The sequence below is a fragment of the Amaranthus tricolor genome, chromosome 10 (genome assembly GCF_026212465.1).
Source record: "Amaranthus tricolor cultivar Red isolate AtriRed21 chromosome 10, ASM2621246v1, whole genome shotgun sequence".
NCBI lineage: Eukaryota > Viridiplantae > Streptophyta > Magnoliopsida > Caryophyllales > Amaranthaceae > Amaranthus > Amaranthus tricolor.
In genome coordinates, this window is record NC_080056.1 from 6,692,338 (window position 1) to 6,718,025 (window position 25,688).

The 25,688-nt window shown below is 33.9% G+C and overlaps 1 protein-coding gene across 1 annotated transcript; it reads right to left on the reverse strand.

The window, feature by feature from the left end:
- Positions 1 to 483: 483 nt before the first annotated feature.
- Positions 484 to 25,094, reverse strand: LOC130825603 (isoleucine--tRNA ligase, cytoplasmic). The gene is made up of 27 exons (XM_057690914.1): positions 24,397 to 25,094; positions 22,302 to 22,367; positions 22,059 to 22,202; positions 20,279 to 20,499; positions 18,729 to 18,894; positions 18,537 to 18,650; positions 17,516 to 17,613; positions 13,329 to 13,407; positions 13,068 to 13,226; positions 11,629 to 11,712; positions 10,883 to 11,016; positions 8,836 to 8,995; positions 8,581 to 8,664; positions 8,232 to 8,444; positions 6,328 to 6,453; positions 5,306 to 5,443; positions 5,080 to 5,183; positions 4,923 to 4,986; positions 3,560 to 3,648; positions 3,274 to 3,415; positions 2,886 to 2,949; positions 2,737 to 2,804; positions 2,362 to 2,484; positions 1,584 to 1,649; positions 1,058 to 1,169; positions 875 to 966; positions 484 to 779 (listed from the first exon to the last, which is right to left on the reverse strand). Exons 1-27 carry the CDS (start codon positions 24,928 to 24,930, stop codon positions 672 to 674), a joined length of 3,552 nt encoding a protein of 1,183 aa, XP_057546897.1. The 5' UTR covers positions 24,931 to 25,094; the 3' UTR covers positions 484 to 671.
- Between the last annotated feature and the right edge of the window lie 594 nt (positions 25,095 to 25,688).

Consider the following 25,688-nt stretch of genomic DNA (forward strand, 5'->3'; position numbering starts at 1 on the left):
AGGTGTAATGTCATGTAAAAATTCTAAAAATTTGAGGGCTATCCTAAAAAATTAATGGCAAATATCCACTTGTTCATAAAAAATTATTTACCCGTTTCTTTTAATATGTCCCCTTTAACTTTTTACACGCATTTAAAAGTAAATTTTAAACCTTAGTATCTCTAAATACACATAATAAAAAATTTATAAAATTTATATATTAAAAAACTTTACATTAAGGCAAATCTAACAAGATCCTACATGAATATATTTCATATTTAAAATATACTTTAAAAATTTAATTTAAATTTATGCGAAAAAACAAAAAAAAAACGGAGAAAGTAGTTATTAAGTAAATAAATATAAATAGTAGATAAAAAAGAAGATGATGAACTTCAAAAGTTATTACCGAGAATCACGTCTTGTTCTTGGTTGAAAAGTAAATATCACTTTTCCGAGATATTCATCGAATACAATCAATGCATAATTTTAAACAATGGAGAGAGTACATTAATTTCTATTGTGATTTGGACAAAATTGTGAAAAGGCATACAAATGACATGTTAGCATACACCCTTAATTTAAAAAATCAAGTTAGCATACAAAGTTTTAAATTTATATGGGAAAAAACATTAAAAAAAATCTAAGTAAAAAATAAGACAAGGAATAAAACATAATAATCAAAATTCAGTCTATTTTCCAGACTTGGAGCTCAAATAATGATCACCAACACTTAGAAATAGATGCTCACCCAATACCACGTCCACTGGAGGCTGATCTTTGATGCAATCAACCCGAATCTGAAAATCGTCGAGAGAATATACAAAAATCAGCGAAATGAATATAGCAAAACGAGTATCAAACACAACCACAATTATATACACCAAGAAAGTACCTTGCCATTTCCGGCCTGAAATTCCGATTTCAGGTTGTTAGAATCTCTAGATCTAAAGTAAACCTGTAAAACTTGTGCAAAGGTTGTGTTTCCTGTATTTTAAAAAAAACCGACGAGTGTCTAAGTCGGAACACAAACTTAGTAAATGATAAAAGTATATCGGACATAAGAAAGAACTTGAACCTTCATATAATTTAAGTAGAGCTTCGTCATTGAACACCAATGTCGGCCTTGAAAGACTGATCGTAAATGACATGTCGTATACACCTTGGAAATTTTCTTCAATCAGGATAACCTGTAAAAGAATATCGATATCATACATATGATTCAACGCACATTAACAATATACTCCTTCGATTTCTTTTTGTATGTCCCGTTTTGAGTTCATGTTGATGACCAAATATTGCAAAAAGCGGAAAGATTTGAAAGGAAAATGAATCTTTTCTTCTCTCTCCTCCTTTCCCTCTTGAACAAACAAGGGAAGCTTTTCTTATCATTCCCTCCCCTTCTTTTCCCTTCCCTTCCTTCCCCTTTCCTCCTATATTCTTATCCAAACATGAAGCTTTACATCAATGATTTATAAAAATTGGAACTAGAAAACATGATTGAATTGGAATATTAAACAGAGGTTAATATTACAAGCATTAAATATAATATCAATATTCCGGTTGATCTCAAAGTACATTAAAAGTTAAAGAGAGGAACTTACTGCACACGACGGCATCGATTCAGCAAGTAGCAACGGAGAACTAATTGCCTCCCTTATGTATTGTTCCTGAAGAATACAAAAAAAAATTATGTTTCAGCAAATTTGCAGTTTCACATGTAAGGAGCTTTAAGAAAACACAGATCTGAGGTGATTAATTTCAATGTCTGATACATTGTGAAAAAATGTGGTAACGGGAGTGATGCAGTCATAGTAACGCCAAATATCAATCATCAACACAAGCAAAGATATCCCTCGAGACAGCCCAAAAGCACAGTATTTTTAACAAATTTATAACATTGAAATGATGATTTCATTTGGAAATCTAAAATTTGCTCAAATTTAGTGTTTAGCAAATCAAAAAAACTCAAATTTGAGTTTGAGTCAATTCCACCATTGTTTTAAAGCCACTTAAAGTTAGAGAATTTGAGAATGACCTCCCAAACCTTGTCAATTGTCATTCTCAAATTCTTCATTTATGATTTTATAATTGAAATCTACAATTTGAAATGAAATTTTTGTTCCTAAACACAACCTAAGGAAATTATTATTAGCAAACTTCACATCTAAGATCTTTTATTAGCAAATTTTAGTTTATGTACTCTTCCAATGAAAATAAGTTCAAAGCTTCAAATTCACAAACTTGATGGATGTAAAAGAATCCTGGCGAGTACATCAATACCTTAAACTTCTAGTCTTCAACCAATGTCTTTTGGTGGAAAAAAACAATATATTTATCAATGCCTAAGCAATACATATATCAAACTGAAGATTTCATTACCTGTGAGCTCAGAACCTGCTTCAAGGTTGTTGCATCCTTGTTTGATGGACTGAGGTACACTTCTAAAATATCAGTAGGTTCAAGACTTGCTTTTTTCCGCAACTTCTGGATGCGGTTGACAACCTAAAATGATTTTTTGGACAGAAAAACACCCTCTGGTGAGGACAATAAATCATTTGCACATCTTTGCTTCAGTTTTTTCACCCTCAATCCCCCCAACTGTTGTAAAAAGATCCTTAACTATTGGTGCAACTAATATTCAAGAACGCAGCTGGCCACAAGAAATTCACTTTATTGTGTAGCGAAATGACAAATTACAAAGCAACTAAATGTCCGTACTCCTCTAAATACAATCAAAAACGAACATTAGCATACCTCACGGGCGACTCCAGCTTCAAACAACGACTCATCAGGGCGTAGGTCAAGAATGACCAAGACATCACCTGCACAGTGAGTTGATCTGTAAGTTGAGCTGGCACCCATTAACTTCCCTACTAAAAATTTGGAATTATTAAGATTATTACCATCTCCAGCAGCATCAACTTCCTCCTCTGTTGTGTTATCAGGGCGCTTGAAATCCCTTAAAACCTGAAAAATCATATAATGAAACGAGCATCAAATCTGAGTCATTTAATGACTTGCAAAATCATAATTATAGGGCGTACGAGTGATATCCAAAGTTAGTAGACAATTTGACTTCCTATCATCAACCACATTATAAATCTGCTTGATCAGAATCTGAAGGTAACGTAAATTTATTTTTACTTGCCGTTCTAATGTGAAAACAAGACATTTAGTACATTTATCCAACCATTCCAAAGCTTTTTAAAGTAAAAGTAAATAAATAACTATAACTGTAACTATTCTTCATTTTCATAGCAATATAAATTTCTTAGATATGTAAAAAGTCACCTTTATGTCACCGATTTTCAAACAGTGGTCAGCTATAGTTACTTCTCCAGCTTCCTCAAACGCTAAGATATCTTTCTGAGACATTGCCTTCACCGCCTTTGCAACCACTCCCATAGATTTTCCTAGCCTCTTGCCAAGCACACTGAAAAATGATACACAGAGATCATGACCTTACCAGAAACAGAATATCATATGCAGAAGCAGTTCAAACCCTGCCCCTTTCCCCACCTCCTCTTACACTGATAACAATGCAAACAATATCAAGAAAGAAAAGAGTTGCACATACCTAAAATCAGGCTCAGCGCGTAGTGAAGCATATCGCAAAGGATCGTTACAGGGAAGAAGAGATCTTATATTGAGCTCTTCCAGAACATACTACAAACATCAACCAAAAAATTAGATAAGAAAGATTTCTGATGAAACATCACAACAAAGAGAGACATAAACCGAAATTCCAAGAGAACACAGGGTCATATATATTACTCCCTCCGTCCCACGGATTTTGCTACCACATTCATTTTGGCCCGTCCCATGGGATTTTCTACATATCTATTTTTTGAAATTGCCCACACTCATTCTTTAATTCTAAGCCACACATTTAAATTATCTTTTCATTTCATACACACATTTCTCCCACTTCCCCATAAATCACATTTTTTACTATTTTACCCACTTTCTTGGTTAGCTTAAAATTTGACCTTGTAGCAAATGCTACGAAACACAGGGAGTATTATACGAACAAGGTAGCCCACACTACCCCAAACCCTGTAGTTGCATAATTAACATGCTAACAAGAGATCAAATCAATTTACAATTGGAGAGGACTCAATGACAATATTCCTCCTTGGATAAAATATTTGGGGGGTAAACAGGGAAGGGTGTGTGACTACATAAACGGATGATCCCACCAAGATGATTAGGGTCCCAACTCCCAAATAAAAGAGACTTCTTAAGCTCTCAGCATCTCTATGCATTTGCAAATGCAAAGCTTGAATTACGTACTTATTTTAATTGAATTGTCTCAAATTTCCTCGACTTATCCTAAAGATTATATTTCAAATTGAACTTCAGCTATATCCATGTACGAGTATCTCAAACTCCGAGTCCCAACCATGTGTTATGGCTCGATATTTAAGGAGCCCAATACAAAAGTGGAAAAGTTCAATTCAATTCCTAATAGCACAATATTAAGCTCAATTCCAAATGGACTGTAGTAAAAGGTTCTTTGTATCATGTGCGCTTTTTGTTTATGTGAAGTTGTAACTTGCAATTGATGTTCGCATCTAAGAGTCCATTCAATACAACATATGTAATATTTGAAGGGTGCAGTTGCATACATCCTACCCACCAAATTTTGTTGAGGTATTAGCCAATTAGTAGCATTGGGGTAATGCACTGTGTTGGCAGTCTTGGCACTTGCGGGGACGAATGTCAAGCAAGCATAAAGAAATTCAATCATTTCACACTTATTGAAATTTTCCTTTATCCTTTAGATAATTTAGAGATCAGGAGGCAGGGTAGTTTGAAAAGAAGGGGATGTTAAGTAAATTTCAAGCATGATCTTTCTCCATTAAAGCTCCATCCACACATGAAATACAGTTAAAATCAAATAAAAGCAATACACCAATCCACCTTCAGAATACACATACCTCTCTAAGCTTCCCTACAATATCATCTAGAAAATCAGTGTCAGGATGCACTACCACCATCTCCCTGAGTTCCAAAGCCAACCACAAAGTACAATGAGCAAGTAGCAACAAGGAAGAAATATACACCAGAAAAACAAAAATGGTGTAAAATTAGCACCTGAGCGGTGTCTTTAAAGGCTTGTTGTGGCGTTCACGTATATTACGGGCAAGGTCAATGATTTTCGTCATTCTTGAAACACTTTGTACAATACGCTCTTCTCCCTATAATTGAAAATTGAAATGATAGGTCTAATAGTATCAAGAATTTTCTACTTTACAACAAAAAGAAACACTATAAAGGGGGTCATGTGCTTTATTGACTAAAAGTTTATGGAAAATAGTACCTTTCCTTCCTCTTCTGGGAAGGTACAATAATGAATACTTTCTTCAGCTCCATCACAAACTTTTCTCAAATTTTGGTATAGAACTTCAGTAAAGAATGGTGTCAATGGAGCCATAGCCTTACAGGAAGCTAGCAAAACCTAGAAGTAATAACTCAGACGATAAATAAAAATCAATTTAAAGGAAAAGTATACGCATCAACAGGAAACAACAATTAGCAAAAGAATAGTCTTAGACTGCCAAGTGCCAACTAACCGTTCAGTTTCATACTAAAGATATCATGGATGAACACAGCTCACCAGTTAAATCTCTAACTTCAAAATATGGGATATGAATATGACATATCAAATATTGAACCATTTAGTTCCCTAAAAAATATTCATGGAACCAAAAACTTCTTTTGATATGAACCACAAGACATTAGGACTCATGCTTTGGCCTTCTTGTGGTGACCAACAGAAGCACATGAAAACAGCAATGTAACCTCTTCACACTAGCAATCCAAGTCGATCTTATTATCAAAGAGCGGAGCTACATCTAATATCCATTCAAGAAGGGCAACAGTTTCCATAAAATGAATATCACAGCGGCTTAGAACATGAATAACCACTCACCCAAAAACCGAAAACTATTTTGTTGAGGGATACAGTGTCACCGAATGCAAATAACCAACAAAGTACCCCTCGAAAGATTTATAAGCCATACATATCAGCAGCTACCACATATGAACAGGATAAACAATAAAGAGTGGCCAAGACAAATCCAAATATGTTGTTTAATAGAATTCATAAGATCTATTACGATACCATTATTTATTATTGACAATGAACAGGAATACACATGTTTATTACAAGCAAGTTTAATTATTCTTATTAATTAAAAAGAATTCGGTAAAGGAAAGAGCAAGAGATGCTCAACATGCTCAAAACTACTATCCAAGGACAACAAAGCATTGTTTACGTCTGTAAGCTAACTTATAACAAAAAACCAGAAATTGATATTGCAGTTAAGTGAAGTAACATACATGGTAAAGAGTAGAGAGTGCAAGTCTGCAGTCTTCCTCTCCAGTCCGACCCTTAAGCCGCTTACGATTGAATCTTACATAAATGTTAGTCAGATCATCCAGAAATTTTAGGAGTTGAGGAACCACCTGCAAAGGGGCAAAGGGGTGTAACAGAAGTCAAACAATTTCCAGCAGAAAGCGTTTTAGTTGACTATAAGGGATGAAAACCACTTTAGACGATCTCAGTTTCCATCTAACAAGACTTTGTTGAGCAGAATTCACAACCAATGAGCCAGAGAATGCAATACAATGGAGGATTGGATCCCTATAAAAACTGGTCTAAGAAAAAAAATAGAGGCCAGCCATACTTTATGCATCCAATGGAAAACCAAAGTGAAGGCCTTATAAAGTAGTGGCATCATTTGGAAACCAAAAAACTATTTTGTCCTTTTATCAGCCTCAACACTCAGCTGAAGAGCTGCTACTAAAATCATAAGAGCCCTTTCCAGCCACACTAACACAGGATAGCTAAAGAGTGGACTCTAATAAACAGATCCATTTGGCAGAAACATGCATTCATGAATAAACTTCATCAAAGGCACTAAGCATCTTTAAAATGCAAATACAGGAAAGTACAGAACATCCCTGGTAAAGGCATGTTTTGTGTAACATGGAGAATTTTTGCGATAATAGACCCAAAATAGTGCACCAAATATTCTCCGTTATGCGCATTGTGTCTAAACACAGATAGGAATAAAGAATACAAGTCCGACTAAGATTTTGTAGGTCTCCTTGAGCCATCCAACAAAGTTTAACCACATTCGAATCGCATTTGACTCAAGAAAAACACCAAGACTGAGACCATTACATTGTTGGTAAAATACCATCTTTAATGTAACTTAAGGCAACCGATTTCATCGACACATAAACTGAAGTGCTTTCACTAGATACAATTTGTTTTAATAAGCAAAAAAACAAATATCGTCCATTTCTCACCTATGCTTGCTAGTAAGGCAATGTGTGAGCAAACATTTCTATTGGTGGAGTGGCAGCATTCATATAACACTAGACCAACAAAGATCTGTAAGATGTGATGGTGTGTTTGGATAGCAATAGTCACAAGATGAAGAGAAAAAGGAGTGGGAGTATTAAAAAAAAAAAAGAAAAGAACCAAACTACAGTGCTTTTCCATCTATATCTTTTCAACTTTTGAAGGATTTTGCTTATAGGAAAGAAAGTAGATCCTTCCATTCCTACCCTTCTCTTCACCTAGTCCATATCCACAACACCACCAAAGTCTTAATCCCAACATTATGGGGTCGATTACATGAACCAAAACAAATCAACGTCTGAAATCATTGCTAATAATGATTAATCTTCCTTTGGACTAACTAATACTAGTTTAACTAACAGAATCAATTCCAATTTGAACCTTATCATATACCGTTAAGAACTTAATACATATCTTTAAAAATAGATTATAATAACTAACATGTTAGAAAACTTATATAGGCAGTTACGCGAGGTCTTTATTCACTAGGTTATATAACACAGATTCGCGGAAAGATAACCTCAAAATCAATTATATAACGGTCATCATGTAACATGACGATATCATTTTTATTCCATAATTCAACCTTGTCTTTACAATTACAAAGAGGCAAGTTATTTCCACAAAGAAGCTCAAGCAAACCTTGTAGAATTATGCTATGTAAGAAGACCTATATAGCAACAAACAAGGGCCGGTGAACCAAAGGATTTAATTTAGCCCATCAATATGCAAAACGAAAAGACCTCGTAAGAATATTTTCATTTCAACTTAATGCAGTTATAATCTTGCCAATTATCAAAATTAAACACCATTCACATTACATTTCACAAGTAAAAGAAATTGTCATTAGAATTCTCCAAAAAGAGTTACGAACCGTATACAGTCGGTATGCCTCCATTTCTTGTCGTACAAAATGAACCAGATGTTGAGTTGCTGAATTGATCCACTGATCAAGTACATTGGAGGAGTTTTTCAGATCACTTTGATCGACAGGAATGAAAGTTCCGAAACCTTCAATTTCAAGTCTTTTTGCATTCTGAACAAGGAATCTGTATGCATTGTACCAAGGGAGGAAGACATCTCTAATCTGCATGTCCATTTAACCAGACAACGAAAAGCCATTACAATAAATAAATCATCATTTATCAAAAAAACTTATAATATACACAACTCTATCTAAAGTACTAAAGGAAACAAATGAATTAGAAATAAAATGTCCTTACCATACCAAACACTCCATCTTTTCTAAAACGTAAAGGCTCAGCACGCACAACTGGTGAATTTACTATATACAGTCGCAACGCATCCTATAGGGCACATGCATCATGTTATGATTTGAAATACTGTACTAAATTCATTAGATTCTATAAAGAAATCATTTTTTGGCAAATACTTAAAGGAAATCTAGCGCTACAACAATTAACATACTAGAATACAGGAAGAGAATCAGAGATATCTAAATAGATAATATAACTTACAGCTCCGTACTCATTTAAAATTTCAGATACATCAGGGTAGTTCTTGAGACGCTTACTCATCTTTTTTCCATCTTCAGCAAGGACAAGTCCATTGCAGATAAGATTTCTAAAAGCAGGCTTACCAAATAAAGCAGTGGAGAGCACCATCAATGTGTAAAACCTATAAATAAAAGTGAAACAAATATAAAGATACAAAAGAATAACTCCATATTATAATTGTAAACATATTATAGCCATTCTTATGAGAGACCGTCTCTCGGTGAAACGACCTCAAACAACGAGCCTATATTATCATAATATGTATGAGATGGGCTATTTAACCCATATATAAGCCGAGTCTCTCGGTGAGACCGTCTCATTTAACAATTTGTGATATATAATCACCAATCTATAGTTGTGAACTCATATAAGTATTTGGGAAGTCATGATCAAGACAAGATGAACAGGGGAAAAAAAAAAGCAATGCTGAACTTATATTTGTGGTTTGAACGAAGCTGATCTGTGCTATTTGGAGGCAACGAAACTAAAGTTTCTTTGATGGGAAGAACACTAGAACTTTTATGATTGCTCGAAACATTTTATTCAAAGTAGCTTGTAGAATAAAGGATAATATATAATAGAAAGAAGTTTAACTTTGATGACATAAATCCTCTCTCAATATTAGAACCATCACATCATGCTGGGAGTTGCATTCTCAAAATTTTCTTGCAGATAGAATTTATTGGAAGTACGATTTGACTATGAAGATTCAATCATCTAAAAATAAATTTCAACAGAATTGTTTGTTGGTGCCTATTTATGAAACTCTGGATTAAATTATGGGATAAACCTGAAAATTTATTTGTTTTTGGGAGAACACTCTTATAACTTACATAGAAACAGTTTCTGGAAAAGTACTTTAAATAACACAAGTTATTTATCAGATACTCAGCCAAATAGCTCCTAAGAGCGATCAACAGCTTTGGAGCACAGCCTCCAATCAAAGACAGCAATGACGCATTTTGAAGCCTTAAATAAGAACTGTCACGTCACATCAAAAAGTCATTTTAATGAAGTGCTTCAAAGTTTAAAGAACATTGGATGGCAATAGCCAACAATGCATACGATGAAATGGATTTGTGCCCTGAGAGAGAACATTGAAAGACAGATTTAACAATGAAGATATATAGAAGCTTGGAGAGATATTAAAACAAGAAATCAAGTTACAGCTATGCTGATTTTAACATATGTAATGTTCACCAAAAACTGCACTGGTAAGAAAGTCAAAGGAGGAAGTACATTGTAATCCAAACAATTTGTAATAGGAAAAATTACCCTAGATAATCCGGTCTTTCACTCATTTTCATGCAATAATCTCACCTTTAGATTAATTCTGAATAATCCCAACTTTTGAGCCACTTAACTGAGAATGTTGTTGCTCAAATGTTAACTTGTCATTATAGATTAACTCTTTTAAAAATAAAGGAAAAATACAACTAAAAAATACAAATAGTAAAAATCAAAATAGAAAAAAGTAAATGAAAACCACTCTATCAATTGCCCCTCAAGAACCACCCAACAAAACGTTGAAACCCCTTACCTTGAACCACCCAACGAAACCCTCGCATAGAGCCAACGTTAGCACCACCACGTTCTGACAGAGTCACAGTGGGCTATGGGGGGACGACATCTGGGGAAAATTATGGGGAAGATTTTTGTGGTGCTAGTGGCATGCTATTGACGATGATGATGATAGTCATGGTGGTGGTTGCGATGGCCATCGGGACTGAGGGTGATAGTGGTTGTGGTGTTTTTTCCAGCTTTTAATTTATTTTTCGTTTTTTTTTGAAGATCACCTGGTTATGGGTTACTTAGGTGGACTCCAAGCAAACATCCCTCAAAGTTGGAATTATTCAGAATTAATCAAAAGTTGAGATTATTGTATGAAAATAAGTGAAAGGTTAGATTATTCAGGATAATTTTTCCTTTGTAATATACCCAATGATTATTCCCTATGAACAACATAGGTTACTTGAAAAAAAGTAGACCATCAAAATGCGACACTAACCATCCACGAGTTTGATCCAGACCTTCAGCCACAAAATGGCCAGGGAAATTATTTTCAAAAAGCTCACGATTTTCGAATGGATAGTGAATATATGCGTAAGGCATAGCACCACTCTCAAACCAGCAATCGAAAACCTACAAAAACAACATTTAAGTCATTTACAGCTTCATGCATACAAGAGGTAGATACAATCTCTTAGTATTCGATAATAACAACTAAAGATCACATTCGTAGTCAAGAATGCAAATATCACTGCGACCATTAAAATTTATAGCATTGCTTTCTACTGCAAACAAAATATTTAAATATAATGCAGACAACACAGAGCTTCATGCCTTAAGCATTTCATAAACACTTCTAGCTAATCAAAATAAAATTTATGCACCTACAAAAGCGAACATAGATTTCTAACACAGATAATGGAAAAACTAGAACAGCAACCCAGCATGACTGTGTTACAATAAGTCTCCTCCCTGGCTCCCTCCTTCCTTCCCTCTCCAAAATTCAAGTAATCTTTCCTATTACATGATACACAACTGGGACAACAGTGCACTGAAATGTCTTCATGAAGAGAGCAAAAAGGATATCTGATTAGTACTAAAAGATGCAGATAGCAGATTTGTTTATTGCATGTCAGATTCTATGGCACTAACACAACAGATGCAAATTTTACCCACTGAAAATTATTTTCATTGTAAACAACAATTGTCAAATATACAATAATAAATATTAAAAAAATGTCTTACATCATCCACACGTCTCAGAACACCAGTCCCATCCTTGGATGGAATAGTAATATGATCAATGAAGTGTCGATGCAAATCGGTAACCTGCAGAAAAATTAAACACGCTAGTCAAACAAACTTTTGCATCATATACCAGTATATACAATCCACAAATATATTAGAGAAAATCACCTTGTACTAACAAACAAAAAAGTACAGAGAACAGAAAATGAGATTACAGAGTTATTTTAGACAAAATACAAAACCACCCTGCAGCATAAGAAAGAATGGAAGATTTTTCGCTTACCCACATCCTTTTCTGATAATTAATTCAAGAATTCCCTCCCCCTTTTTGTTATGTCATTTTGAGAAAATTCAGCACCTCTTTTGCTTGTATCACTTTTATAACCTCTTTCATCCAAGGATGCAAAGTAAACAACCTAATTTATGGGTTCCAACTACTTAAATGAAGGGTACAGCTAGAATAGCATTAAAGACATAATGGAATGTCAAGAGATACAGTTAAAATCTAATGTTTTGCTAAGTATACTCAAACAAAGGGTTCCTTAAACTAAATACAATAAAAAGTATTTCAGCATGTAGCTCCTCATTTGGAGGAAAAAATTGTCACGATAAAATTGACAAAAAAATTCAAGAGTAATCAATTGTCTAGTTTATTGATCATCAATGACACAACTGAAAATATTAAAGCTACGCACCAGCAACACAACGAATTCAAATTAAAAAAACCCGCATCCTCAAAGCCACACCGTGTGTTTTAAGGAACTACTTACTAACCCTCAAGGAATTTTAAGGAACTGCTCCTAAGACTGAACCACTGTGAATTTAAATAACAAACGGAAACCTTGCCTCAAGGGGATGCTGATTAAGCTATATACTCCCTCTCTTAGCAAGGCTAAGTTTTCAAATCCTTGAAATTTTATCACAAGTATATAGACTTGTAACTTATTTGGTATTCTGAAATGAAAGAATATTTTAAAATTCAACCAATAATAGTGCATCAATTAATAAGTGAGATATCACACGGCAATTAATAAAAAGTAAATAATATGAAACGGAAAAAGTAGTATCTATCATAAAAATACACAGAATTATCTCCTAATTGACAATAACCTAGTAAAAGGTCCAACACACGAATCTATATATTACTACGCAACACAAGCTGCATCATCCTTAGATAGATGGGCTACATAGCATCCCATCGAGCTATAAAGATCAATCTACACAGCATACTTGTAACTAACAAGAACATGATATACTACAAACAAGAGGATCACATCTCAAAGAAAGTAATATAATCAGCATTGCAGCACACCAAAGGATCCATTACACATGAATGCTAAGTAAAATTAAATGACCACAAAAAATTGATGACTGAAAAATAAATCCATCATATAAGATGCAATTGTAGTTGATCAAGTAGAAGCACTATGACAGACCTTTTCCCCCGACTCCCTTTCAAGTTCTTCGACGGACGAAATGACCCTCATTTCTTTTCCATCCTCACTCATCCATATTGGGAGAGGTGTGCCCCAAAATCTGCTTCGACTCACCGCCCAATCTCTAGCATTTTCAAGCCAATTGTGGAAGCGTTTCTCCTGCGGGTATTAGCAGATAAAATACTTATCACAACATATAAATAAGAAATGGAAACATACTCCATAAATAAGCCAATATGAAGCGAAAAAAACACTATTAACCTTAACAAAATCTGGAACCCAATAAGTCTTCTTATTGTTTTCAAGCAATTGGTCTTTGATCTTTTCCACTCTAACAAACCTACAAAATAAGATTCCAAAAGTTTATCTGGTACAATCCAGAGGCGCATCATAAACTAGATCTAATATATTAAGCATACTTTTACTTCAGAAATCAAATTCCAGACAATAGGAGCTCTACTGCGAAGCCTCTAACATTACATACAGTGGAAATGTGTAAAAAAAAAAAGGCTTTGGCAACACAATGCAAATACAAGGCCGCATCATACCATATCATCTACACATGAAGACTTTTATATCTAGGGAAACAGTACTAACCGCATCGTAAAGGAGAAAACAACCATGTTTTAGGTCCAAGCAAAGAAACTAGTGGTTAAGGCCGTTTGCTATTCGGCAATACAATAAGCGTATGTTTACCAACGACTCTTGTGATAAATGTAACTGAAACTACATTTTTGCACTATGCCAATCATACTAATCAAAAGGTTAAAAACGATAGGCGAAAGCGACCAAGAAATTAGTTATGACCTACCATAGCGGCAGCATGGTATCGTATCCGATGGAATAAAAAATGAGGTTGTTACTATATAGCGACTCCTTTATAATGGATTTTAAGATCATGGAGTAACTTTCATTATAAGTTGTTATTTTAACATATTAGCCGTTATTATCTTTTTTAAAGTGTATTTTTTTAAAAGAAAATTTAATTAATGAGAAATTGTACTTAAACAAGTTAGGGATGAGAAATCCCATAAGCGATCAATTAATAATCTACATTACAATCCTCCAATCACTCCTACTAAGATAATTTAGAGTAGCGTGCTCAAAAGGACCATTTGCTTTTTTGTCCATAGATATGCTAAGAATTTGGCTCTCTCCAAAATGATATCCAATGGTAATACTTGATCATTAAAAATTTGTTTGTTCCTCTCAACCAAAAAGACCAAAATATTGCATACCAGCAACATCTTCACAATATTTTGAGCTCCATCTTATTTCCAAAACCACGCAAATCAAAGAACTGAAAATCCCCAATCCTCCTAGGAGCAACCCAAAGATCTCCACTTATCCGAATGAGTTTTGCCCCATAGTTTTCTCATGAAGCTACAATGCAAAAACAAATGATTATTATCCTCACCATCTACCAAGCATATAACTCATCAATACGTGCTCAAAGCTTTATCAGGCCTTCTAATTTGGAGATTCTCCATGGTTTTAAGCTTCCCCAAAACCACCAACCACACAAAAGCTCTTATCTTACATGGAACTTTAGATTACCAAATTTACCGCAGAAACGATTAATAGACGAAGGAAATGATACTAGGCATGAGTAAAAAGAACCACAACAGTAGCCTTTAGAAATCTCAAAACTATAAGACCAAGAGTTCGAAATTTCGAAAGGGACAAAATTTTGAAGAATGGATAACATTTCAATACTTGACTGAAGGTCTCTTTCTAAAGGATGTTGCCTAAATAAAAAGAACGTCTAAAAAATATATTATATGCTATAATTAAAACTTGAATTAAATGATAAAATGATTTTTTTTTCAAGTTAACAATTCACATTGACGTCCACAAAATGAGTCAAAACACCGCGAGTTGTCGCGTCTGCAATATCGTGATCATTACCACAATCGCGACGACATTCACGATTTTTTCTATGATCCGTCGGCCGCGTTGCAAAGATTTTCAAATCTAGCGGATACTACTCTGGCCATATAGGTGTAAACAACAAGATATATTTCATGATCTTGGCCGATATTTGGTGGACTGGTGGTACAACAACGACATCACCTCGTTCCTGCATCAATGTGATGGTTATGACTATCACGACTGGAAGTGCGCACTATTGACCCTACTGATTATCTAATTACAACGCGTCAGCAACTCATAAATACGATACAAAAGCCTCAATGCCAACAATATGGGATTGTCAATAATATCATCATATTGCGAAAATGATGTTGTTGAATCATCTCAGATCTAAATGCATTCGCATAAAGAAAAAGCTGCAGATGAAACAGTGTAATTTACCATAATAATATCATAAAATCAAGAAAGGAAGCATTAGATGGAACCTGCCTTAATGGGTCAAAAGCAAAGTAAAATAATGAGCCTCAAAGGCAAAGGAAAATTATTTAGGATTATCGAGTATGTAAGGTTTAAAATATGGCAGAATCTTTCTGTTGTCAATCTTTGTTCCATCACATTCAGCAATAATTTGAATAAAGTTGCACAAATTCCAAAGAAAAATTTAAAAACCAAATAAAAAATAAAAATAGCAAAAACTTTAGACTAAAATTCATCCAAGTTCTCTTTTTAACAAAATAGAGGGAGAAGCTAAAAGGCCAAAAATATCAAGAATAATTCCTTGTTTATTTCCTTCTTTACAATGTTTAAAATTGACGAATCACCATCCCACATTGGGAAATGAAGGTTTGAAATTTTGAATGCTTACTCGAAAAATTAGGACCTTATTCTATATAATTTTGTATCCGGAGTATTAATTTAAAATTTTAGGAAGTATCAAGGGTCTTAACTTTTAATTAATAGAGATAGTTTAAAAGTGGTGGGAATCAGAAAAGATAATAGACTATTTACATGAAATCAATGTAAACAACTTTTCTTCTTTTCCATGACATTAGCCTAATAACTTTGTAAAACCAGAGGGTTAGGCCCTTTTCCAAGGTGGGCATGGCTGAAAGCTAGGTAATCCAATGAAAGAAAACTTTTGATGCCCAAGAAACAAAACACCATAAAAATTACCGCCTAAATAGATCAAAAGAAAAAATATTGGATGATGCAACACAATACATCAGATATTCTAAAACTATGCTACAAGAGTATAAGCATAGTTGCAATCTCAAGTCGTACTTTCATCAAGAGTAAAGTTTTTCGTACTAAACATTATGCAAAATGGTTCGTTTTAATTGATAAAAGTGTATTTTACTCTACAAGCAATTACTTAGTCTACCAAAATTTCAATAAATATTCTCTTGTTTTGAGAATTAACTTTTAGATTGCTTTCCAATTCCAATATCTAACAAAGTCAACAACCAACCCATTTGCCACTTATCCATGCACAATATTTTAGTGATTACAAGTTTCCCCAAATAAACTAGCTAGAATTTATTTGTTGTAAATAAACATGTTCAGCTTCCTAACATGAGAGGTAAATTTACTTTTGAATGACACAATATGTGGGGAAATACCATTTAAATTTCCATCAAATAGACCAATTTGACTACAAGATGCTATATTTTTTCAAGATAAATGGCTCATTCAAAAAGCCAATGATCCGGCATGGTTGAAGTTTTTTCATATTTTTTCATATTTTTAGTATTTTCTTCCATTGCCGTCCATTTCTACCTGCCACTACCTTATTGCTATGTTAGCATGATCATTTTGAATTCTAAACCTCATAAAATAAAAGTTGATTCAAAAAAATTACATGATATAAACTAGAATAGGTCTGCATGCATTAATCTCCGTAGTTGAATGGGTAATAAAATTGTGGTTTTCCATTCTAAATCAAATTGCAGATTTACTGATCACAAAAACCTTGATTCATCGATAAGTAAACTCAATGGTGGTATCTTCATTAATAAATACTTTATTTTATAAAGCAACTAAGGAATATGGAATACCACCCACAATGTCCACAAACAATACTAGCTTTTGGGCTTGGATTCTTCAATTACTCAAATTGACAGTGAAATTACACAAAAGACTAGAAAATGCATCCATTGAATACACTTAAAGGGTCCATAGCAAAGTATAAATGAACTCGTTGAGAGAACGGGATTTGAATCTATTAGATAATTTACTTGAGCTAAGAAGGGGGAAATAAGGGAAAAGTGAAACAAAGTCAATGCCAAAAAAGGGCGTCAGATAAATTACGAAAATTTAAAGGTGATTAGCCACAAAAGGTTAATGATTTTGGTGTTTTAATATTGTTTTTTAGCCATAAAAAGTGTTTTAAATCCTGTATCCCCACAAATCTAAAGTAAGTACATTAAGAAAAAAATTAAATGGGTACAATAGCAGTAAGAACTCAGTACACCACTCAAAATAGACTGTATGAAATTGTAAAAAATTTGATACCCCACTCAATATGCTCCAAAAAATACAAACACTAGCTCAGAAGTCAGAAATCTCATAGAACATACCAGCTGGGAACTGCTCGATAGATGAGAGGAGTTTCAGACCTCCAACAGAAGGGATAAGAGTGGGTAAAACTTCCCTGTTTCAAGAGCCTAGCTTTTTGCTGTAACAAAAGAAGAAAATATCATGTGAATGCCAAAAATATCTAAATCATATAGACCAATATCTGAAAGAAGAAAACAAGCACCAATAATAAAATTACTCCGCCACAGGGGGTTGAGACTGATAGCCAAGACCAACAACACAAAGTGACATGCTAAATATACCATTTCACGTTTTCCTTGAGAAACCATGAATGTCGGAAACCTAATGTTCTATCACGGATCTTAGACCCGGTGACTTACATCTTAAAGATAAAGATTTTAACAAAGCATTCGGAAGCATTGCCTCAGTTATTAACAGATCTTCCCTTGCAATGGCATTTGACTCACAAAAGATATTCCAAATTTAAAATATCACTTTTGATCCAGGCAGAATCTGCAAGAAATCAGCTTGCCGGAATATATAAACTGATTCTGCCTTAGTAAACATTTGAAGGCACTCCTATTGTCAAATATATAGTCTATCAAAAAAATCAACAATAATGTATACACTGAAGTTCCATCAGTTCTTAAAATAGTATGATAACTCTACCAATCATACATTCTTTAAAAGGCATCAAATATAGCTCCACTCATAACAAAAAAGAGTTTTGAAGCCAACGCATATGTTCAGTATAACATACATTTCAACCATCAATTATCAATGACCATATACAGTCAAATAAGCATCAACATATTATTCAGCACATCTTTCACATTAGGAATACTTCAAGTCATTTAGCATCTTGAGACTCTTAGCCTTAAAAGTCGAATGTTTCAGCAGCAGTAATCTACCATCCGATTCCAACAAAAGACTACATATTAATTAATAGTATAGTATCTCACATAAGTCACTCCTCTTCAAGCAGATGTCCATTTTTCTTTAACCAAATATCAAGTAACAGGAAGACAACAGGAATGGATTGAGAAGATCAAGTATCAATACCTTTACTGCATTAATAATTTCTTTATCTGCATCCTTGACGTAAACTCCTTTGAAGTCGGAAACTTTTTCAGTAAAGCGCCCATCCTCATCAACAGCCACAATTAATTCTGGCCCCTAAACATGCCAAGAGAAAAAAATAAGCGCAAGACCTCACAAAATCTTAAGATTTTAATTATAATGTTAATAGCTAACCAGTTTAATTATTTGGTTGTCCAGGCACACACGATAATCGTCTTCTCCAAATGCTGGAGCACAATGTACAACTCCAGTTCCACTATCATCTGTCACATAGTTGTCTGCCACAACTTTGAAAGCCACATCAGAGAACTCCTTAAAGTAGTCAAACAAAGGTGTGTACCTGCAATTCATACATTTACAAGTGCAAAAAATATATATATAAAAAAAAAACTTTAATGAAGTCTGTAGAATACTATAAATGAGTAGACAAGATGGCCACGGTATTCAAGACAATGACATTAATATTGTACTTCTCAAACTTACTATAGCGGAGCATTTTTTTCTTGGTATGAATGCAATTTTCCAAACACAGTAAATGAGTAGACAAGATGGCCAAAATATTCAAGACAATGACATATTAATATTGTACTTCTCAAACTTACTATAGTGGATCACTTTTTACTTGGTATGAATGCAATTTTCCAAACAGAGTAAATGTATCAAAAAAAAATCGAGAGAAAACAAACATAGATCCCATTTGATGACTAAACACCAGAAAAAAAAAATAACAGACATTAGCACAACAGTTAGCAAGCATTCTGGAAGTGTTTGATCGCAAGGCTCAAAGTCACATCTATTGCATGCAAATTATATAATCGAACTTGTCATCGAGGAAACACTACTCAAAGGAAGTTGCAACAGACTTGTGTTCAATAGATATGTCTCAAATCAATTACATGGCGGAATGGAACTGTCTAATTATATTATAGTCAAGAGCTTCAAGACTACGACATCAGAAAAATGCCTGTCTTGTGTGGCTTATTTTCCGTTCAAAATTTGATTCAATTTTAGTCTTTTCAATTTAGTTCCATTCAGTTATCAGAATAAAATAAGACCTAAATAGGAGGCTCAAGTTGCCATCACGAAAATGATCCTAAAAGCCCTCTTACCCAACCCATCCATCAAAAAGTAGTCAGGACACGCCCTCCGTCCCCTCCTGAATACAGTAATATCTGCTAGTGAAACAACTGATTCTCATCAGCTATCTACCACTAGGGATCAGGGTGTAGCTAAAACATCACATACAGTAAGCAAAAATTACCTAGTACGCTCTGTTTTGAATAACCAACTTACATCAACTACAGCATATTGTAATTCAAAAGTCTACCAACTAAGTCATTCTTCGCATATCATTCAGCATTTGACCAAAATTATTTTTGAAAAAAAAAAAAAGCATATACCTTCTTATGGTCTGAGCAGAAATCGATAGGGACTAATATTCCAATCTAAAATGCAGCTTATTAGTGACTTTTAGCAATAATAACACTAGCAATAGTGTCAATGGATTCCAAAATGCATAAATCCCACTACCTCTCTGTTTCATGTACAGGTCATAACTAGTTAGAAATTGACACCAACAAATGCTAAAAACCCCATCACAGTAAAAGTCAGGACTCAGGACAACATTCAGTATGAAAAAAAATGTTATTCAATACCACTAAAAGAGTGTCTGTGAGCACAAGAAAATTGGTGTTTAGGCAATACATAATAAAGGAATTACTTACTTCAGGCCCACCAATGATGCACCTGGAATCTTCTCCAAAACCTCATATGAATCATCCACAGAACCTTTCTCAGAAACAGAACCCTTAGTCTTAGACTTGGAATTCACGGCCGCACCAGCAGATTCTTTAGGTAATTTCTCTGCTTTCACTTTCTCCTTAGGAAGCTGAGACAAACGAGACTCTGCAACCACATAAGTGGCACTAGTTGCTTTGCTTTTAACCTGCACCACAAAGTTTTTTGTTACTGTACTAAACCTCCTAAAAAATATTGCAGATTCAAAAAAATATTTGGTCAAATATCATCGGTATAAAAAATTTCGTTCAAGAAACAAGCTAAAACACGCATTGTTACTCGGACTATTTGTAGGCTATCTTGAGCCAAGAGTCCCACCCGCCCCACAATGTCCTTATATCCTTCAATAAGGGCAGGGTCTGGCGTCTAACAACCCCCCCGAACTGTCATCATAGCTTCTAAGAGCGAGACTTATTGGGTATGATGATGATCACGACTACTCGGAGTATTTACTTTAGCTATACTGCTACAGTACTTGTGTCCTATTAGATCTACGCATATGAATTCATGTTTTAGCACAAATGATCATAATAGAAATGCGGTCAACTTAGATAAGAAAAAGTCACCGTTGTAGCGAGTGTTTCATATATCTTGGAACTAATTGTCACAAGAATGAAGATATAGATAAGGAATATGTAAACCATATAACTATGTGTGGCTCAGATGGAGAGCGTCAACAAATATATTATTCAACCAAGGTGTGCAAAAACTTTTAATTTAAAGGTTAAATTTTCCCAAACAAGGTCTTGGGGTCACATATATTGAAGATAAAATAAAATTAATTTTTGCATTGGTTTAATCAGGTGCAAGAAAAACGAATAATGCAGCATTTAGAAAAGTGAAGATTAGAATTTTGAGGAGCTTAAAAAATAAAAGGCGGGCTCAAGATGACATGAATAACAGAGTGAAAAATAACATAAAAGATAGAATTTGCAAGAGCATATGATAGAAGATAGCATGATGGAGGAGGTGAATGAATTTGAATGGCCATTAGAATCGACTTTCTTACTTGTAGATTAAATATTATATAGTCGATTCAATTATAATTTTTCTTATAAACGATCTCTCACGTTGATTGTCTAGTTGTATGTAGTGGATCTCATGGTGAAAATTGAGATTAAGGCTTAGGCTTTATTGTGGTCTATTGGGCTTAAAACTTTTACTATTGTGCTCAACGGTGGCCAAAATTCTCATACGGCCAAAAATCTTATAAAAGATTGCCAGTACTATGCTCCTCCTCTTAATAAACACTAGACCCTTTACTTGGAGTCTCAAGACGACATATGTGGCTTCCATGCCCCGTGTTGACCCAACAACACACAGAATAATCTGGCAATGTGTTTTCATACCATTATACATATCTTACTTGGGCATCACAATCATAGGTGATTGTGTGAGGTAAAAGTTCATGTAAAATGCCAATTGAAAGGAGATGAAAAGAGAAAAAACAAAAATGAACAAATTAAGGCAATAAAGTACGCATTCATTCAACACGTTGTGTCATGATTGCAACTCTAGACAATGAAGCAATAAAGAAATGTTATGAGACATCCTGGCATGCAGTTTTACGCAAAACTAACACGGTCAACCAAAAGAAAGAGCCATCGCTTGTTCTATTGATGAATCTTTGAGTATAAAGAAAAAACTTCAACAACAACGTTCCATTATACAATGCCATTAGTCAAAAAACTGAAATCACAAACTCACCTTTACATAAACAAAATTTGCATTGACACACAATGCAAGGTTACTTGGAAGGGTCCACGGAGTTGTCGTCCATGCAACAAGAGACGCATTATGAGGATCGTCCACAATGGGAAAAGTGACCAAAATTTCAGGATCAGGTACTTCCTGCATCAGCAATGGCATTAGTATAGTCACGAAACTCATCATATCTAGCTGTCATGGGTATAACAGATTGGAGCAAGAAAAAATGTCTCCACATAAAACCTTATAGTTTGAATTGGCTTCAAAGTTTGATAGTGGTGTCTTCAAACCAGTACTGTATGGCATGACCTACAAAAGCCAAAACAAGCATAAATGAATAAACGGGTGATATTGGTTCTAGAATGAATCCAGTCAAAACTCAACAAACACACTCAAAACCTATTTAAAAAACATTAGGGAAAAATCAGGGTACCAATTGGATTTATTGAAATTAATTAACTCAATTGACTCAAGCAGTCTAACCTTGAACCAAATTTACATAGTGTCCAACCCTATTCAGCATATTCAAAAAAAAAAAAAACCAAACAAATCCAACCAAATCCAAAATTAAGAACTCATTCCCCAGTCCCCACACCTTTTTCCCCAACGCAGCTGGCACTAAAGAAAGGCTATAACGACAGGGTTTTAGGGTTTTAAAAAGTTATTTGTAAAGATAGAGCCATGCAGGGGTTAGAAGGAAACAAATAATTGCCACAGACTAATGGACCACTGAATATTGGTCTAAAAAAACATTTTAATACCCAAAACTTTGAACAAAACTGGACTATTAAGTTTCAATGATTCAATCGCTTATATAAAATATCATATCCAATCCAGAAATCATAATTAGTATTATTATTAACTCAAACAAATCCAATTGATAGCCATACAGCCAGAGTTCTTATTTTGGAATGATCAAATTAAATGTTTGGTAAAATAAAAAAACTTTGATAACACCAAGTATTATGAACTAAATAACATACTCAATGATCCTAGAAAAGGATGTTGTCGTTATCTGAGCCTTACATTACAAATGCATAATACAAGTTTGCATCGTATAGGTCGATATAATCTACTGAACCAATACTCTACACATAGTAAAGGTGGTAAATGTTTTTAGATATTTAACATGGTCTAGAGTGATATTTGCTGGTACCATAACCACAACATCCCGTTATCCATTAGACCATTACCATGACCGATACTGCAATTGCGACCAAAACCGCAGTTTTGCACAATAGGAACCTCTTACAAATTTATTGAAGAAAACACAAAACATCTCTTGTAAGATCCTAACACATAACTTCGAAAGGACATATTAGTGAATGAGTATAGCAGCATCTTTTTGATACTAAACAAATAATACGGCATTCTTTATGTATTGTCATCCAAATACGTAAGCCACATTTTCTTGAAATAATTTCTTGCTTAAAAACAATACAAAAATATGACACTATCTACAAGAGAATGCAACTAATCCTAAGAAAGTGAAGTTATTGATTTTGTTTTTTAATATTACGTGACTCTAAATTAAACGAATAAGTAATCTCGAAATTGTATCCTCTCCTTAAACATTCTATCCGCATAATTGCAAATTCTTTTGGATTTGAAGAATCGACAATTCATAGTTTTTCAACAACTATCGATTTGGAATTATGATGAAATTTGATATTAAACTAGGCTTTAATTACTCGTGGAATTGTTTAAGATTTTAAAAACATCAAGTATGAGTGAATTGTTGAGATCAATTCAAAACTAACAAGCACATTCCTAACCCAAATTTGGTCCCATTGGTTTAGAGATAGAGTTTTTCGCCATGAACAAATCGGTTATAATTGTTGTGAATTTGAATTATTCCAAACTTATCCTTAGCACCATTTCTACAACATTCATAGATGCTTATCAACAACTAGGGTGATATTTTAATACACTTATTGGTCCTATTTTGAGCTTCATTGTGGTGTATTTTTCAAAATTACCACTTTCAAGCATAACCCAAATGCTAATAACTCATATTATACATGACTAAGTAAAGATAGCCCCCGCCTAATTTAACATAAACAGCGTCTACAATTCAAAGGTAAATAACACATTTCCATATCATTAAGATCAAAGGTACCACTTTAGGAACACAATTAAATGATAAGAACATATTTTCAGTTCATTACAATAACAAATACCATTTTTTCAACACAATCCAATTGTCAATAAGCCATATTATTTTATTAAAATTCTAAAAATGCATTCAAAAATAACCCAAATGTTAACAACCCAATTTTATCACAGTGAAATCAAAATTATGACTTCTAAAAAACAGATTTCAAAAAGATAGACAAACCTTGAACCCACGATAAACAAGGCCTTTGTTATGCAACTGAGAGAAAACCCACCAAACAGATTCCATAAATTTCAAGTCCATAGTTTTATACCCATTTTCAAAATCAATCCATCTCCCAGCTCTCCTCACAATCTGCTCCCATTCTTTAACATACCTAGAAACAATGCCTCTACACTGTTCATTATACTTATCAATCCCCATTTTCAAGACATCAGCTCTAGTCTTAATCCCCAACATTGAATCAATTTCATGCTCAACAGGAACTCCATGACAATCCCAACCGAATCGTCGAGTTACATGATGACCAGTCATTGATTGGTACCTTGTAACAATGTCTTTAATGGTTCCAGCAAGAAGATGACCATAATGAGGAAGCCCAGTAGCAAAAGGAGGTCCATCATAGAAGACGTATTCTGGGAAATTGGAGGTTTTTTCTAATTGGGTTTCAAAAGCTTTGATTTTGTCCCAGAATTTCAGGATCTTTTCCTCTTCTTTCGGGAATGAGAAGTCTTTTCCTTCACATACATCTTCCATGGCTGAAGAAGAGGAAGAAAATGGAGGATTTTAGAGGACCAACCAGTAGGGTTTTGGAGAGATGTAGGCGGCGAACAAACAATGTAGGAGATGCAAGATTTTGATAATTGAGAAAGTGTGTTTTTGACGGGTCCGGCGGGTCGAATCGGAACGGATCGAATCCAATCAGATATTTATGTGTTTCTAATTCTCAAAGTTACAAAATAAGTGAAATATGGTGGAAAAGAAAATTGTATTCAAGAATGAAATAGAAAAAATTAAGGATATAAATAATTAGTTAAGATCGATAAAAAGGGTAAGTTGATAGATGATATAAGAAGAATGAGAATAGAATTATTATCATAAAAGAAAAGACAATAATTGCAAAATAAATAAAATTTAATGAAACAAGAAATTGGGTTGAAAGATGAAACAGAAAAACAAGTTTAAGGATATATATCATTGGTTAAGATAGAAAAATAGTATAAATTTATAGAATGATTAAGAGTATGAAAGTAAGACCATTGTTCTGACAAGTTAAAATAAAAAGTGATGCAAAATGAGAGATAAAGAGAATATTCACCTTCATTTTTACTTTGTTTGGTGTCAATAAATTCTATATAAAAAAAATTATGTTGAAATGGATCCATCAAAGTTATGAATCCATTTATCGTTTATTTCAATTTTTTTTTTTTATCTTTAGTTTTTGTTTATTAAATGTTTTTAATTATTTCATTCATATTTATTATTAAGTCTGTGTTTATTATTTTAGTTTTAAT